We start from the raw sequence: 17,940 nt of genomic DNA, 5'->3' as shown, positions 1-17,940 counted from the left end.
ATAGACCTCCTCATTCACATAGACACACACACACACACACACACACACACACACACACACACACACACACACACACACACACACACACACACACACACACCAGGTGTATGAATAACTGACCAAATGCTTTATGACCTAGTCATTAGGCGTCGCCTCTCTCTCTGGTTTTCCTTGAGGTGTCCTGCTGCTCACAGGACAATCTAATGAAAGGCTCTGCCCCACGAGGTGTCTGCCCCAGGCCTGCCTAGCATCTTAGTCCTCTTCTCTAGTGCCTCCAGATCATTTCTTTTTTTTCTTTTTTAATATTTATTTATTCATTTGGCTGCGCCAGGTCTTAGTTGTGGCATGTAGGATCTTAAGTTGCATAATGCAGGATCTTGTTCCCTGACCAGGGATCAAACCTGGGTCCCCTGCATTGGGAGTACGGAGTTTTTGCCACTGGACCACCAGGGAAGTCCCCAGATCATCTTTCCTATCCAAATCTAGCCTCTGCTTTTGAAAGCCATTAGACCTGCCGTCAGCATGGTCCAGTGGTCAAATTCCTAGACTCAGGAAACAGGCTGCTCGTTTGACTCTTGGCTCTGCCACTCACTAGTTATGTACTTGGCTTGTTGATTAACCCTGGTGCCGCACGGCCCTCATCTGTAAGACGGCAAGAATAGCACCCACGTCAGAAGACTGTTGGGAGCGTTAAATGAGTTTCCGCAGCTAAAGTGCTTAAAACAGTGTCTGGCACAAAGCACGGGCTCTAAATGTGCTAGAAACTACTATTCTTGAATTCCAGCCTCTTTTTCAACTGTCTGGCTCTCCACTGGCTGTGAGGCTCCTTCAATTTTAGACGATTTGTTCCTTCCTCAGCTCTACCCGACAGATCTGGACAGCCTCCCCATGGTCTACCTACCTCTGGAAGTAATAAATCCAGACAGTGCAGGTACAGTTAGTAAATGACCTCTTGCATGTAACAGCTATGTGCTCCTGTAACTTAATTATGATCTTAAAAGTAGGCTCTGACTTTTGCAGAATCATATTCATTTATTCATCCCACAACTATTAGTGGGTCCCTACTATGTTCCAGGTATTGCTGGAACAATATCACAGGACAAAACAGAAAATGAGGAAAGCACGAAAAAATAACTAGAAGTCAGCATTTTAAGGGCAAAAGACAAATCAGCCATTATTCTTAACTGACCTAATACAAATGCGTTTCAAGATATAATTTGAATGGCCCTAATTAACAATGAATTATGCTGCTGTTCAAGAGCCATTTGGATGCACATTCAATTGTGGGTGACAGATAAGAACGCTCCCGTTATGCAATTTCGGCTGGAGGCTGGTTATCATTCAGTTTAAGCATCTATTCCCAATGACAGGATGTGAGGAAGAGCTGAATCAAGAAAATGCAAATCTGTTGTGCAGATCTGGATAAGAGGAGCTCCACTTGGGTCTGGCAATAATGTAATGTTTAAGCCAGCAAAAATAACCCACAAAAGACCACGTGATGTCGGGGGCGGGGGGGAGGGGGGGAGGGAATCAAATTTAATTAAGAAATCCTAAAATCCTGAATCAGGATTGGCATGGAAAGAAGTAATGATAATTCACCCATCTTGCCTATTTGAAGCATTCAAATACTGAACTTCCAGGTAAAGACTGAAGAGAAGGCGGGGCAGGAAGGTAACATTCAACGGTGCTTGTGAGCACCCTTCAGTGAGTCATCCTCCTGGTAACGAGAGCACCTCTGTCATCCCTTTAGTAGTTGAGGATTACTCACAGATTACATAGGGTCACACTGCAAGGAAGTGGTCACACTAGGTGTCTAGCTGCCTGTAAAGTTTATCAATTCTTGCAAGTTATCAGTTTTAGGAACCCACTTTTTTTACATCCTTTGATCATTCATTATAGCATTGGAAGTCTAATGCTCCATTCAAGCACCTGCAGCATTTGAGGTTTCATCTGTTTTCATTTAGTCCCAGTGGCAGCTCATCCATGGGATGTCAAAGATGAAGTATGAGTTGGCACAAGGATGCCTCATTACTCTCTAATACAAATAGAAATTTCTCTGATTCTTTAAAAGTGTTTTATCATTGCCTGGAGGCTGGAAACTGTTTCTAGCCCCCCTCGTTACAAAATTATTTATGGGCAAAAATTAGACATGCAACCCTCAATGTAAAATCTTAATTACTGTCCTTTTAGCTGATTTTTGTATAAATTAGAAGAATAACAGTTGAATAAATTAGAATAAAGGCTGCACAAGTGAATATAACTGCCTTAAGGTCTAGAAGTGAATGTCTAGCACCAGATCCACGCTCGCTGTTTCTCCATATTCATTCTTCTTTTGGAGGAGCAAAAGAGAACAAAGGGGAAGAAAATAAAAGCTACCTTTATCCTTCAGCTACCGAGGGCTTTGCTACTCATCTGTGGTTTCCTTGAGGACAGGGCCAGACTTGTCCTCTCTGGGTCCCCAGGGCCTGGCCCCATGATCAGCACATAGTAGGGCTTAATAAATGTTTGTTGAAAGGAACTGAACTTGGGTGGCTTAATATGTTTGCAGATATTCTCACACATATCCAAACAAAGGTTATTCCATTGTGCTCATTTATTTCATTGTTTAATCACTGCGTTCCATCCTTTGATCAAGCTAATAAAAGGCAGGGTACACTGAATATACTTTGGCCAACAGCAGGATTAAAAACAAAGACCCCTGAAATATGACTTGCAGAATTGTCTGGTCTCTCTCATTTAGCAGCAGGACCTGAAGCCAGAGAGGCAAGACCATCTGATACATACAGGGTCAGGCCAAGGGCTCTGCTCTCTGGCCCCCAGCCTCACTACCATTCCATATGGCCACGCCTTGCCCTGTTTAACACCACACAGAGGAGGGGAAGCTCAGTTACAAATGGGGGACAAGAATTAAGTCGTCAGGGGAAGCCAAACAAGCAAATGAAAAATACACAAGAATAGAAGCAGTTTAGATTTTATAACTTAAGGCAAGTAGCAATCTGTTCTCCAGGAAAGAACCACAAATTTAAAAAATTTGTATTTCCTGGAGCTATTCAGAGGACAGCCTCCAAGCCCCATTTTTTGAGAGGGATGAAAGCACAGGCTCTCGGAGCATCTGGACCTTGGCTGAAGACCTGCTCTATTGCTCACTAGCTGAGTGATCTTAGGTAATGCTCGACTTCTCAGAGTTCCAGGGACCTCCTCTGTAAAAAGCGGTTGATGGAAAAGGGGATCTGGCTTAGACGTTGATTGTAAGGGTGAAATGTGATGATGCGTATAAAGCAATTTGACCAGTGATGACACACAGTAGACAACTAACCAGTGAGATAGCTTCTCTGACCATTAATACGATCACTAACTATTATGATAGCAGCAGTCAAACCACAAGTGAGGGGACCACCATGACCTGGATGGACAGTCAGTACCTGAATTGCTGGCATTCATTTTACCAGCTTTTTCTGTTTATAGCCCCTTCAGCAGAGCAGCTTCTCATGTTAATGAAAATGGGGATCTGATCATTGTGTTTTTTTCTGGTTCAATCTGGACAACTGGTCTGTACCAGAATGTCAGGAGAATATAGTAGGATTAAGGTTTCCCAGATTTGAATTCACCAGGCCTGTGTCTCAAAACTAAGAATTTCTGCCAGAGCAATATGAAGAAAACCTTGCAAGTCTGTCTCTGTTGGGGTGAGAGGTGTGAAGCCCCCTACCACCACTCCCACCCACCAAAAGCTATGAATAGCGGTTGAAATGCATTTTGAGGAAGGAAGGGTAAGCCGAATGCCGCACTTTTCTTTGCTGAGTGGGCTATGCAGGCTGAGAGCCAGAGCTGAATTGTTCAGGACCCAAAAGGGGTCTGGAGAGGCTGTGTGGGAGGAGGTGCCTGGAGAGGACAGACGTGGTTCTAGAGAGGATTAATGAAGTATTGCTTGATAGATGCCAACAAAGCCCTCTTCCCACCTCTCTATGAAAGTATCAGCAAAATAAACCTTCTTCATGAAGTCCTTGTGTAATCAGATGCTTGAGGGGGAGCTGGGACCAAGTGCTGAATAAGGCCTCTGGGTAGCCAAGGAACAAGAGCAAGCCCACTCAGGTAATGGGTGTAACCCACCCTACCTGGGGAGAACCTGCAGCCCAGTAATACTAATGATCAATAATAAGTTAACAAAATAATAATAATAATAATAAGTTAACATTTACTGAGTTCTTCCTACATTCCAGGGACTGCCCTAAGTACTTTGTATGGGCCACCTCATTTCATCAGCATGATAATCCCATTGAAACTGTGCCCCATAGGGTTAACCAAAACTGGTGGCTAACAGAAATTCTTGAGCTTGTCTTGAGCAGATAAGGGAACTGCTTGTTAAAAGCCCCTGTGCTTATAACCTGCTTTCACTGATCAAGGATGCCTTAATTATTTTTGCAAATTGCATATCCTCCAAGCTTCATGTAGCCTAGATAATACATCACAAGACTCCGTAACCGCCTCCTATAGATAACACCTCTGACGTATGGGTTGCTATAGCAACGGTGACTTAAGCTGTTTTTCAGAAACTTGGAGTCAGCTCTTGTCCAGTTCAAGCAGGCTAAAACTGGTTGGGACCACCGACCCTAAAACTGGGCCTACATAGTTGTCCCATGAATGACCTTGTGACGTCAGAGAGCCAAAAACTCCACCCTCAGATCATGCTAGCACCTCTATTTTCTGAACATGTATCCCATGAAGAAAGAAGCATGTAATTCAGATATACTTGTGCAGAGCAGTGATCACCTCACCCTTTTCCTGCCTCCAATCACCTTCCCCTGGACCTCTGACGGTATACTCTTCACCCATAAATATCCCAAGCCCCTTGCCTTCGGGAATGTGGACCTGAGACTTGTTCTCCCATCTCCTCACTTGGCTGCCTGGTGAATAAACCCCTTCTCTGCTGCAAACCTCAGTGTCTTAGTATTTGGTTTGCTGTGCATCAGGCAAATGACCCTGGTTCAGTCCCTGGTTCAGTAACACCATGAGCAGGTGCTATGATCATCTTCATTTTACACATAAGGAAAAGATGGTGGCTCAGAAAGACGAGATAACTTGCCCAAGGCTGTACAGCCAGCTGGGGTGGAGGGAGATGTCAAAACCAGGTAACCCTGAGAACACATCCAGAGATGTGTTCTTAATCAATATGCCATAAACCAAAGCCCAATTTACTAGTTAATTGCATAATTAATATATAAGGAGGGTTAGGCAGTGGAATTTGCCACCCACTGCTCTCTTACATTGATTAACTCACGAAATATATGGATGTCTTCTTCTCTCACCCCCCTTCATGGCGTCCCTCCAGGGATGAGCCCAAGAGAACAGCCTTCCCAGATAGAAGAAAGCTGGGTTTTGGTCAAGGACATAGTAGTAGAGGTGCTCCCCTGACGTCCAACTGTGCACTCATTTATTGAGGGCCAACTATGTATTCACCAGGGGCTAGGTACTGGGTAGGATATACTAGGCACTGAATAGAGATACAAAAATAAATCAGAGAATCTGTCCTCAAGGAACTGAAAATACTGGGGGAGACAGACATGTATAAAATGAAGTGTATTTGTGGGTCAAGGATGTCTTAATTTTCCACTAGAAGAGGAATAGATGAGATACTCTGAAATCTGAGGGCTGGGTTCAATTGCTTCCAGTTTGGGAACAGTAGGCCTGAAAGAGAAGCCACAGAGCTGAGTTTGAAAAAACAAATAGAACTTAAATATGCAGAGAAGAAGAACTCAAGGATTTTTTTCTCAAAAAAAAAAAAAAAAATGAAGGAACATATGCACAGAAGCCGTGAAGTGTGGGGCAGGTACAGGGACCTCCAAGTGGTTCTATCTGCTGGAGGGTATCACCCAGGAAGGAGAACAGAGAGAGATGTCCTTCTAAGGAAGGAGGGAAAAGACTGCAGAGGGCCGTGAAAGCCAGGCCGAGGGGTCTTGGACTCCTTATGTGGATCCACGGTTCTCAAACAGTGTACCGGGGCCCAGCAGCGTACCCTAAACACCTCCTCCACAAGCGTGCTGCCTGGTTCCAGATCAACGTCTCATAATTCGTTTCTGCTTCTACTAAAGACACAACTGTCACGGTGAGGCCTGTCAGAAGGAATGTTATGCTGAATGGACCAGTGGCAGTGAATTAGGGGGAGGTATAAAGTGGGGTGACTAAGAGACAGGAGGGTCAGTATAACGTCAAGCCAGCGCGAAAGGAAAGTTGAGTGTTTGCTAGAGCACGTGAAAACGTTGTCTCTTCGGTATATAAAAGCATCAGGACAGTATCCTATTCTCACAGAGAGATCCTGTCCTGAAGGGCAACCAAGCAGGTGACACCATTATCTGTGAATGTTTTAAAGACGTGGGTCAAACAAATTGGGGTTTGCACTGTAGTTACAGCCAACTTTTTAAAATATCATTTTGAATCATTTAATTTGGATTTGAATCCTAGCTCTGCCATTCACCCTTGATCACCTTTCTGAATCTATCCCTTCGTCCGTTTTCTCATCTGCAAAATGCAGACAATATGAATCAAGAGGAACCTCACAGAACTGTTGGGAGTGATGATAAAGCCCTAAGCAAAGCACCCAGCAGAGCAAGCACTTGGTCAACGTGAAATGCTGTTGCTATTTTACTCTCTGCGTATAGGTCATCCAAAATTCTAGTACTGTGCAGGGAAGACACACACCCGACGTACACTGCCAACTGCAGAAAAGAGGGAGCCTCTGGGGTATTTACATGGCGGTGCGCCAGGACTGGAACTCAATACAGATAACTAGCTGCAGTCACCGAGCACTCACCATGGGCCAGGCCTCTCCTAAAGCAAGTACATTCGTGGCATTTGGCATGAAGTGGAGTAGGGGGAGCCCCGAGGTGGGATGGTCGATCCGGAGCTGGATAAGACGGCAGGAGAGCTATAATCTGTGCATGTCATAACAGGAGCAGGAAGACCCAAGACACCTGGCAGATGCCAATTGCCCAGGAGAAGGGCAGGCAGGGAGGCCAAGCGAGGCAGAAAACCTCCCCAGAGCCAGGCGGCCAGACAGATGGCAGTGCGTGTGTGTGCACAACTAGATGTCCCGGCCGGAGTTGGATAAGCGACTGAAACAAGGCTTTCCCTCCCAAAGGGATCATTTTGAAAACAGCCACTTGACGGTACTAAGATAATGAGCTACCACCTGATAAAAATGCATTATTGAGCATTTAGAAATAAAGAAACAAAACAACTGACCTCAAAACATTTTTCTTTCTTTGCTTGGTGAAGCAGGCTAGCCATTCCAGGAAGCAGAACTGGAAAGATGAATGTTTCCAAATATTCTTTAGGGGAACCTAAAACAAACAAAAAATTCCCACCAAAAATCCAAAATGGCTCAAGTTAATTTGGGAGAAACATTTGCTTCCGAACAAAAAAAGGTATTCTCCATTAATCAACATGACCATAAATGTTATATTTTACTCTAGACTGCTGAGTTGGGCTGATTACCGACGAAACTTAAAATATCCCTCTGAGCCTCTGTAGTCTGGCGGGGCTGTAGACGGGGTCCCACACGGGGCCAGGGCCACAGGCACAGCCAGGAGGCTGGTGTAGCTGGAGGGAAATACGCAAGGGGAGTGTGGTAGGAACTGAGGTCAGAGGGGAACGGGGCGGGGGTACAAGGACCTAAGGGCACAGTAATAGTGGTTACCAAAGCCCAAAGCCCACTAGTGGAGGGAGCAGAACAAACCAGCGGGAGAGGGCCTGGCACCAGGGAGGGCGAGGAACAGGGACTCAGGGAGGAAGATGAGGACGCCTGCATCTCTGGCTTCCACACACAAAGCAAGACAGCATGACATTTTCTTTTACTCTTTACATTTTCCCCCTTTGTATGTAATGTAGAACTTAAGAACTTAAGAACTTAAGTGTCTTTCTTCCTTTTCAACCTTAAAGATACATCAGTGGACCCCGAGGGGGGAAAGCGGGAGGGCGGGTGGGATGAAGTGGGAGATTGGGATTGACATATATACACTAGTATGTATAAAATAGATAACTAATAGGAACCTGCTGTATAAAAAAATAAATAAAATAAAATTCAAAAAAAAGATACATCAGTGGAATAAAGGCTACTTCTCTTAAAAATAAAAATTAAACAAGAACACATTCTTTCTTATTAAGTGGTCTCCCTGAGGTCTATCTGTCCACCCTGTCCCCACCCCATGGTTCTGCAATGTCACAAGTCCTGAACTACAGAGCTGAGATTGCACTTCCTTACGTACATGTTTCTGGGTCGATTGTTTCCCGTTTAACTTGAGGACAGGATACTTGTGGGACCACGGCTAAAGGAGCAGCTGGGTAAAGGTGTTCCGTGTTGAAGCCGTAGAGAACCCTCTCATCTGATGGTGACGCCTGGGGTGGCGGTGGGGAGGGAAATCAATTCATGTAGTTTAAATCATTGTATTTTCTTTTATAATATAACAAAAATAAAAGTCTGTGTCAGACTTTAGGTTCAAGGGGGCATACTGAGCACAAATCTTTCTCTTCTCTCCCAAGACACCTATAAAGGACAACCAAGAAATAAACCCATAACAAAGACTGGGAGGGCTGTCAATGGATGAGAGATCTCCAGACATTTCCAAAAGAAACAGAATAGGGCTTCCCTGGTGGCACAGCGGTTAAGAATCCACCTGCCAATGCAGGGTACATGGGCTCGAGCCCTGGTCCAGGAAGATCCCACATGCCACGGATCAACTAAGTCCATGCGCCACAACTACTGAGCCTGTGCTCTAGAGCCTGCCAGCCACAACTACTGAGCCCACGTGCCACAACTACTGAGCCCGTGTGCCACAACTACTGAAGCCCGCATGCCTAGAGCCCGTCCTCCGCAACAAGAGAAGCCACCGCAATGAGAAGCCCGCGCACCACAGCAAAGAGTAGACACCGCTTGCCGCAACTAGAGAAAGCCTGGGCACAGCAACGAAGACCCAATGCAGCCAAAAATAAATTTACAAAAGAAACAGAATAAAGCCTGTTGTCAGATGAGAGGAGGAGTGGCAGGTCAGAATCCACAGGAGGAAACTGCCCCCAGAAGACGAGAGTCCACGTTCCCACCAGAATTCCAAAGGGCTTCAGAGGTTCAGTTCCTCACAGTGTGGGAATGAGAAAGGAAACAATACACGGGAGAGGTTAAGTGAAAATCTGGCTGGAGACCCCGTGGCCTGCTGCCCCATCCTCCCTCCTCCTGCTTCTGCCCCCTTTGGCATTCACAGCAGCCTTTTATAACCTGCTCTCCCTCCTTTCCAATGAATCTTCCGTAAACAAATTAAACAAACAGCCTGGGAAGGAGTAGAACTACGCAGGGTGCCATTTTGGCAGTCAAGAGAAAAAAAAAACCTCAACATTGATGTGGAGGCTCCCAGCCCAGTCCCAAAATAGGGAGTCCCTGTCTGCTGACCCTGAAGAAAAGTCCTCCAGTGGACAATCACTCCCCATGAGCTCCCAGTCAGTGTTTCTATTCATGGAAGAGACCCATCCAGAAAACAAACCAACATGTATGACAGTAGAAGAAAACTATACCAACTATGTAGAAATATCCACTCAGGCTTGCATTTTAAATTTTGAATAAATAATCAAAACTTTCTACATAGATGAAGAACATAAACAGCATAAAAGACAAAGATCAAGATCTATAAAGAACAACTGACCTTGAAGAAGCAAAAATAATTCAGGGGAGAGAACTGTAATTAGTATCTGCAGAGAAATTTGAGAAAGCATTGCATTCATAAAGCAAGAACAGGATGCTATGAAAAAGGAACAATCACAAGCCAAGGAAGTTCTTAGACACAGAATCTCTAATGGAGGCAGCTGCAGTGACATATTGAAGTCTAGTGACTTAGGTTTTTGTCTCATCCCTGTGACCCTGCTCAAGTCCCTTCATTTCTCAGAGCCTTACCTTTTTATTTTAAACTCCATTAAGTCCCTATTTTACTCCAAGCATACTGCCTTAGGGCCTCCCTTCCTGGCTGCCTTGTTCTTGGCCCTCTCTCCTTCCTTAGTACAGTCTTAGCCCACCCAGCTATGCAAAAAGAAATCTGCTCCATCTGCAAAACTGTCCCCAACGTGGACATGATGTTGAATCCACTGCAAAGGCCTTCCTCATCTAGGATCTCATTTGAGCCCTACAAAGGCCCTGTGACTTAGTCAAGGATTATCTGCTCCATTTAACAGATGCAGAAACTGAGGCTCAAAGTGGTTGTGTGATGTCCTTTAAGTCACATCATTAGCAGCAGAGGTATGACTGGCCCTGGTTCTGGTTCTGGTTCTGGTTCCAGTGCCTTTCCTTTCCCCCTCCCTGATTCATGACAGTGTCTGATGCTCACCAGTCATCAGTGCTGTTTTCGTGTCAGAACCTTTCAGTAAGGTTGGGGCCCGGGTGATACTCACAGTGACAACAGCTTCTTGTTTGGCTTTATATCCTTCTGGAAAGGGAGGCAGCTCAGCTTCATACTCTGAAGGGAGTGGGGGGGAAAAAAAACCCTCAATTCCATACTTCATTACAGCTTGTGGATAATTCCCTTTCCTCTGAATAAAATCTCCTTAAATTTTATTTTGGTTGGTGGTTTTCAAAAATGAAAAAACAATTGGCCATTACAGGGTGTTTATTTAAAATGGGTAAGAGATGATTCTTCTCTTGCATGAAAGACTCCAGGCTTTATGTAAGAGTTTGAGACTCTTCCCAAGAAGGTAGATTTAGATCTTGCCCACCAAATTATAACTACAAGGGATAAAAAGAGGAAGAAAATGAGGAGGGTGGCTAAGGGAAGACACCAATAGCATACAGGAAGGAGAGGGGAGAAAAAGAAGAAGAGAATGTTACGTATAGGGGGGCAGAATAAAAGAGACAGAGGCAAGATGAGCCATCTCAGGCAGACGTGGGGATGGGCGTGAAGTTAAGGCTGCCACATTGGGGTATACGGCTGGAAAAGCAATCCCGTAAACCCTTGCTAGTCGAAGCATTGCCCACGGACCAGCAGCATCGGCATCCCTGGGGAGTTAGAAATGCAACATCTCAAGCCCCACCCCAGATCTGCTGAATCTGAATCTGCATTTTAACGAGACCCCCAGGTAACCTGCATGCAATTAAAATTGGAGAGGTTCTACTGTAAGCTCCAGTAAGTTTCCATCTTGGCTGTACATTATAATTACCCGGGAGATTTTTGAAAATGCTAATGTCTTGGCCCGACCCCAGAAATTTTGATTCAATAGGTCTGGGGCAAGAGGCTGGGAATCAATATTTTAAGTCCTCCAGCTGATTCTAACATGCAGTGAGTTGGAGAACAATTGCCAGGTTTCAAGACTGATCACTGTCAACCTGCTGGGGAGCTTAATGCAAAGAATATTCCACATAAGTTCTACAGCGTAACAACAACTATTGCTGAGAGACAGAAAGAAAATGCCCATGACTATATTGGTTACACCCCTAAGAGAAAGACTGGTAAAAATATTTCCGGAAAGGTCAATGTTTCAAAGGCAATTGTATAGTTGCTTTGCAGTGATGAGGGAAAACAAAGTTTCTGGGTGAGATGGGGTTGATGCATTTGTACTGGAGGCAAGTTTTATTCCATTACCTCGTTCCTTATCAGGTGGTAGAGCAATTCTCAACTTTTTTTTCAATTCCTACGTATCAGGTTGGGGACTAGTATGTCAGGATGCAGGTTTTAAGCAATTTTGATTCCCAATACTAGCTAGAATAGGTTTCTAGTGCTATGTAACAAATTATCACAAACTTAGCAACTTAACACAAATTTATTATCTCACAATTCCCAAGGGTCAGGAGTCTGGGTATGGGTCAGGGTCTCATCAGGCTGAAATCGTGTTGGCCATGGCTGTGATCTCATCTGACGGCTGAGGTCCTCTTCCAAGTTCACTGATTGTTGGTGCGATTCAGTTTCTTGTGGAGGTAGCTCTGAAGTCCACATTTTCTTTTGGGTTGTTATGGGGACTGCTCTCAGCACCAAGAGGCTGGCCGCCCTCAGGTCCAGGCAGCTCACTCTTGGATATTTGCTACTTCAAAGCAACAGTAGTCTCTTCTGCTTGAACCTGTCTGACTTCGTTTAAGGCCTCACCTGATTAGGTCAGGCCCACCTACAATAATCTTCTTAATTTAAAGTCAATTGAGGGAATTCCCTGGTAGTCCAGTGGTTAGGACTGTGAGCTTCCAATGTTGGGGTCCTGGGTTTGGTCCCTGGTCGGGGAATTAAGATCCCACAAGCTGTGCAGTGTGGCCAAAAAACAAAACAAATAAACAAAAAACCTACAGATTCAATTAGAAAAAAAATAATAAAGTCATCTGATTACACACTTTAATTACATCTGAAAAATCCTTTGACAGCAGTGCCTAAATTAGTTTCTGATTGGATAACTGGGAGCTATGTGCACTAGCGGCAGGAATCTTGGGGGCCATCTGAGAATTCTGCCCACCACAGCAACTCTAGCTCTACCACTTTATTCTTTCCTCTCAAGCAAAAATGTAAATTCACCTTCTTCCCCCAACACACTGAGAATCACCAACACGGTGTGAAAACTATTCGTTTGGATTTAAGATACATATACCTTTATAGCTTTGATTACAAAAGCAATACATGCTTATTATGAGAAAAATTCCAAATAATACGGAGATGGCTTATGTAGAATCTAAGTCATACCTAATCCCATTACAACCCATAACCATTGCTGGAACTGGCACAGATTCAACCACAACTTTTTCAGTGCATTTACTAACATTTGTATATAATTCACAAATACATTCCTTCACTTTAGTTCTCCAAGACCAGCTCAAATCACCCAAGCATAGAACTTGATAACACTGTGTCCTTATTCTGCATAACTCATATTAAGTCTTACCCTTATTTGAAATTTGTAAAAATTAATGAGTATCTCTTCTAAAAGACTGTGTTTTTTTTGGGGGGTAGGATGTGGATGTACCTGGGTCTGTTTGTGCTCACCATCACATTCCCAAAGAATATGGAGCTGAATGAATGTACTTTTTTTTAATTTAAATTTTTTGGCTGCACAGCATGTGGGATCTTAGTTGCCCGACCAGGGATCAAACCCACGTCCCCTGCATTGGAAGTGTGGAGTCTTAATCACGCTTGGACCGCTAGGGAAGTCAGAAGCTGAATGAATGAAGTAATGAATGAATGAACAAAACAAACACTACAGCAAGTTACTTTTGACTCTTTATCAACTCATTCATCCATATTTATTGAGAGTCCACTATATGCCAGAATCCATTCTAGGTGCTGAATCATGGAGCTCGTTCAATGCTGCTACTATATGATGTGCTTCATTTATTTAACCAGTGTACTCTTAGTGGGCTTTTAGGTTGCTTCCAATTTTTCATGATTACAAACAACGCTGTTGTAAGCATCTTTATACATACATCATTGATCAGAAAGGAGGTACTTTTGTAGGATTAACTCTTAGATGTGGAATTGTTCTTTCAAAGAAAAAAATAATTTAAAATTTGGGCCAAATAGCCAAATTTTCCTCCAAAAGGAAAATTCACACTCCTAATAGTAAGTCTGCCTGTTTCTCTAGGGTATAACTGATCTCATACATATTTAAAATGATACTTTACTTTTATTTATATTTCTTTAATTATGATTTATTTGCCATTTATATTTTTCCCAATGGGAAATTTGATGGAAAATATACAAACTTTTTCATCCTACAACCACAAAAGATATACAGTTATATGATTATGTAGAAGTATGGGAAAATACATTTGCCTCAGGACAATCTGATGTGTTTTTTATTTCAAGCCTCTGTAAGATTTAAGAGAATCTGGCATATTTGAGAATTTGTCACTGTCACCTTGCGATTTCAATTTAAAACATATAATTGATTACAGACTGATGCTTTTTACATTGAAAGCCATATAATTTTGCATGAATTTATTAAGTTTGTAAAGAGTACTGAAGAAAAATTTGCTGGTTTGGCACTAGAAATTCTTAAGAAAATCAGGTATATTAAATTACCAAAGGTTTACAATCTTTTCGTTACCTAAGCTTGTAAACTGGATTCCAGGTGTCCCCCACTTTTCGAAAGTTTGCTTTACGCACTTCACTTTTACAAAAGACCTATAATAGTACTTGTTTTCGCTAACCAAGAGAAATCCAAAGGGCATTTTTGCTTTAACAGAAAAGGTGAAAAGTGAAAAGAGCGATCAGCGTTTTTTTTGCAGCAAACTGTTACAGAGGAAGTGTGTATTCCGAGCAGTGGAGTGGCACTGCCAAGCTCCTTCCCCTGGAACTACACTCAGCACCTCAGCATCACGCCACCACAGTTTTGAACTGTCTGTGAACATCTGTACTTTTTCTCGATTTATTCTGTGCATCCTTTAGCAAGATGTGTCCTAAGGTAATCGTTTCTTTGCTTTATGCCATTTTGGCTTATGAAAGTTTTCACAGGAACTCTCTACTTTTGGGTAGCAGGGAGAACCTGTAATTGGTTAGGGGAATTTAATGTTATATGCATTTTAAACGAACATTAATCTAAGAACAAGTAAACATAGTTGTTCATTTTATACAACAAAGGCAACATTATGTAAGAGGCAGAGCAGAAAGAACCTATAACCCTGTTGGGGGAACAGAGCCCTTGTGCTCAAATTGGAACCTCCCCGCCACCATGCTCCAGGCACGTGAGGTGATGAAATGTCTTTATTGCTCAGGCCACTGTTAGTTGGGTTTTCTGTGATTTGCAGCTGAACATGTTCCTAAATGAAACAGCAATTAAAATGCAGTGTTCACCAACAGTGGCCTATTGGAAAGGGATGAACCAGGAAGATGGAGGCTGGAAGTGAATCTAACGAACACTTAGCCAGCATATACTACGGCAAGGGGATGTACAAGGTGCTGGGGGGACAGATGAAGAAGGCAGAAGAGCTTGTGTCCTGGTGAGGGGATGGACAGGAAGAGCCAGTGGTTATAAGATGTGAAAGTGATGCCGTAGAGGGCTGCACTCAGGAAGCACCAAGGAGGGGCTTCAAAATCAGCGTGAAGAATAACAGAAGGCTTTCCAGAAGAGGAGCCACTTGGGCTGAGTCTTGAAAGATGAAGATGAGAAGGCAGAGATGTTCCAGTAAGAGGCAAAGCTTGTGCAAAGGTGCGGAGGAATGGAACAGTGTGGTGTGCTGGAGGAATAGTTTCTTATGGTTAAAGGTACACAGCACAGGACAGTGATACTATGCCTTGTCCCTTGCCTAGAGAGTGTATTTAAAATGCAGAGCTTAGGGACTCACCCCCAAGGAGTGGGGTGAATCATCACACCACAGGAATCTGCCCTTTAGCAAGTATCTGGGATATTGTGATGTGGGAGCTCCAGGTCTACACTTTAGGCACACTGCTATGTCGCTTAAGGGCTTGAACTTGAGTGTCACACACGAGTTGCAGTCCGGTTCTACCACTTACTTTGGACAAGTTTCCAAAGCTCTCTATGCCTCAATTTCCTTATCTGTTTAAACCATCAAGTTACTGAGAGGTTTAAACAAGAAGAAAAGCAAGCACCTAGCACAGTGCCTGGCACATAAAGGGCAGCTCAATAAATGTTAGCCATTAGGATGATTTGGACAAATGGTAGGCGATGAATCTAAAAAAAAGAGACAGAGACCAAATCATTAAAGGGCTTAGGTGTTAAGCTAAGAAGTTTATGTTTACCATGAAAGCTGTAAAAATCATTGTAGGTCATGGCATGATGTGATCAGATTTGAATTTGAGAGAGGTTCCTGTAGAAGACAGTCTGGAAGGAAGCCTTCCCCAACTAAAAAGCTACAGCAGCAATCCAAACAGGGAGTGGTTAGGGCCATGAGAACTAGGGGCTGAGGAGTTGGGGGTTACAGGAGACGTTGAGCCGGTAGGATCTATCGGAATTGTAGAATGAATGTAGGGAGAGTAATTGTTGGTGTTTAGAACAGTGCCTGGGGTCATGCCTGGTCTAGCAGTTAAAATAACTCCCAGCACTGGTAGATATGATGATTCATGCATGAGAATGATTTCACTGGAGCCATGAAGTAGGAGCTCATGGGTTGATAAGGGAATGGGAATGACAGTGGTGAGAACACGAGTTCTTTCCAGAAGCTTGGCTAGAGAGGGTACGAGGGATAGACAAGAGCTAGATGACAGGGGTCAAGGGAGAGGTTTTCCCCAAGTTGACTGACTAGAGGATGCTTAAACGGAAAAGCCAGTAGAGAAGTTAAAGATGTTGGAGAGGTGAGTTATAGAGCAGGATCCTGGTATAGCGAGAGGACGGCACCAAAGCACAGATGCAGGGCTGAGCTGTGTGGGTAGCGGGATAAATACTTCTTCCATACGAGCAGATGCAAATATGTTTGTTGGTATCAGGAAGCTGGAGGATTCCCTCCCCACTCTTGATCGCCTGACTATTCTCAGTGAATGCCTCCTCCATCTGCCAAGTGGTATCACGCCAAGTCAGAGGAGTGGAGTAAAAACTTGGGACTAGTAGAAGCAGGCAAAGGGAGAAGGCACTTATGGATGTTGACCGATAAACACTGCTGAGAGCCACCTGGTGTCACTTTTCTCCAGCTGTGCTGGGGGAACAAGCATTGACTCAGAACTGGACCATGTTGTTATCTGGCAGGTGGGAAGAAGGGACCTGACTTCACAACAGCACTGAGCGCTGATGCCAGAGACTAGTGTTTGGAGTGATGAACCAACGGCAATAATAAGGATGCCGATGGCAGTAATAGCAGCAATATCAGAATAAAAGACTGTAAGCTCCAAATACTTTGAATCAGTCCTGGTTAAAACCATAGTTAAAAATCATTGTCATAAGCAACTACAAGACTTAATTAGAAGCCTTGGCAGGAAAGACGTTTATTGATACTAATACAGGTGCTTTTGAGAATAAAAAGCCCTAGGTTAGTTATCACTGGAAAGATGAGAAAACTGAAGAACATTCACAAGTAAGTCATCATACGCGTGCGCGCGCGCGCGCACACACACACACACACACACACACACACACACACACACAGAGCACTAGCCAGGCAGAATAAAGGTCTTAATAATATCTATTCTGTATCTCATTTTCCTGAAATTGAGTTTCTGATAGGTCTGTTTGCTGTGATAATTTGCTTTTTAAATGGAAATATCCTAAAAGAATATAATACTTAACCTCAAACACAGGATTATTACAAAGCCTATTTTTCATGTTTCTGTGAGAAACTGAATTTACTACGTTTGTTATAGAAAACTGCATTTGTTAGAATGTTTGTTTTAAGAAACTGGGTCTATCATCCAGGTTATAATAATCATTACAGCGCCTGTGTGTATAAATTCACCATCTCTGACATCATTAACTTCATTTTGTAACTCTATCACTTTGTAAGTGGCATCAATTCACTTGCTTTTCAGAGCAACAAAACCCTTTGTCTTTGCTTTCTCCCTACAGGCCTGTTTGAGAAAAATAAACTCCATGATTCTAAAACAAAGGCAAAGCATGTTTCTTTGTCAACAATAATGAACATTTATTGAGCACTTTCTAAATGCCAGGCTCTGTGCAAGCACCTTTGCATACATTATCTTATTCCAGCCTCACAACAGCCCTGTGAGGTAGGTACAAGGATTATCCCCTCTTAGAGATGAGGTTGAGCAGCTTCCTCGACAAAACACTACTAGTCAATTGTATTATGAAGAGCTGTTTGGCCTGGAGAAGTGAAAGCTCTGGGGAAAAGACAGCCACAATAACAACCTTCTATTTGGGTGTTTTCATAATGGTAGAGTGACTAGCAACTTGGATCATAGCACCAGGAGGGTAAGGAGCAAAGGGTAGAAGTTACAAGGAGAACATTCAAGATGAAAAAGGTTTTTCTAGGTATAATGCAATACAGGAGAAGGAATTCAAGCACTGGGTAGAAGTTGAAATAGATGGCCTTCCAGGGCA

At 43.4% G+C, this 17,940-nt stretch overlaps 1 protein-coding gene across 8 annotated transcripts in view; it reads right to left on the bottom strand.

The window, feature by feature from the left end:
• IQCK (IQ motif containing K) overlaps positions 1-17,940 on the bottom strand; it is a 126,333-nt gene that overhangs the window by 106,409 nt on the left and 1,984 nt on the right. For all 8 annotated transcript variants that reach the window (XM_079946069.1, XM_079946071.1, XM_079946070.1 and 5 more), the window contains exons 2-4: positions 10,423-10,487; positions 8,259-8,388; positions 7,237-7,334 (exon numbers count right to left, since the gene is read on the bottom strand). In XM_079946069.1, the coding sequence (XP_079802195.1) occupies positions 7,237-7,334; positions 8,259-8,388; positions 10,423-10,487 (293 nt within the window). The remainder of the gene's footprint in view (positions 1-7,236; positions 7,335-8,258; positions 8,389-10,422; positions 10,488-17,940) is intronic.

This window comes from Stenella coeruleoalba, assembly GCF_951394435.1.
Source record: "Stenella coeruleoalba genome assembly, chromosome: 15".
NCBI lineage: Eukaryota > Metazoa > Chordata > Mammalia > Artiodactyla > Delphinidae > Stenella > Stenella coeruleoalba.
Note: the sequence above shows the minus strand (reverse complement) of the source record. Positions and strands in the feature narration are given on the sequence as shown.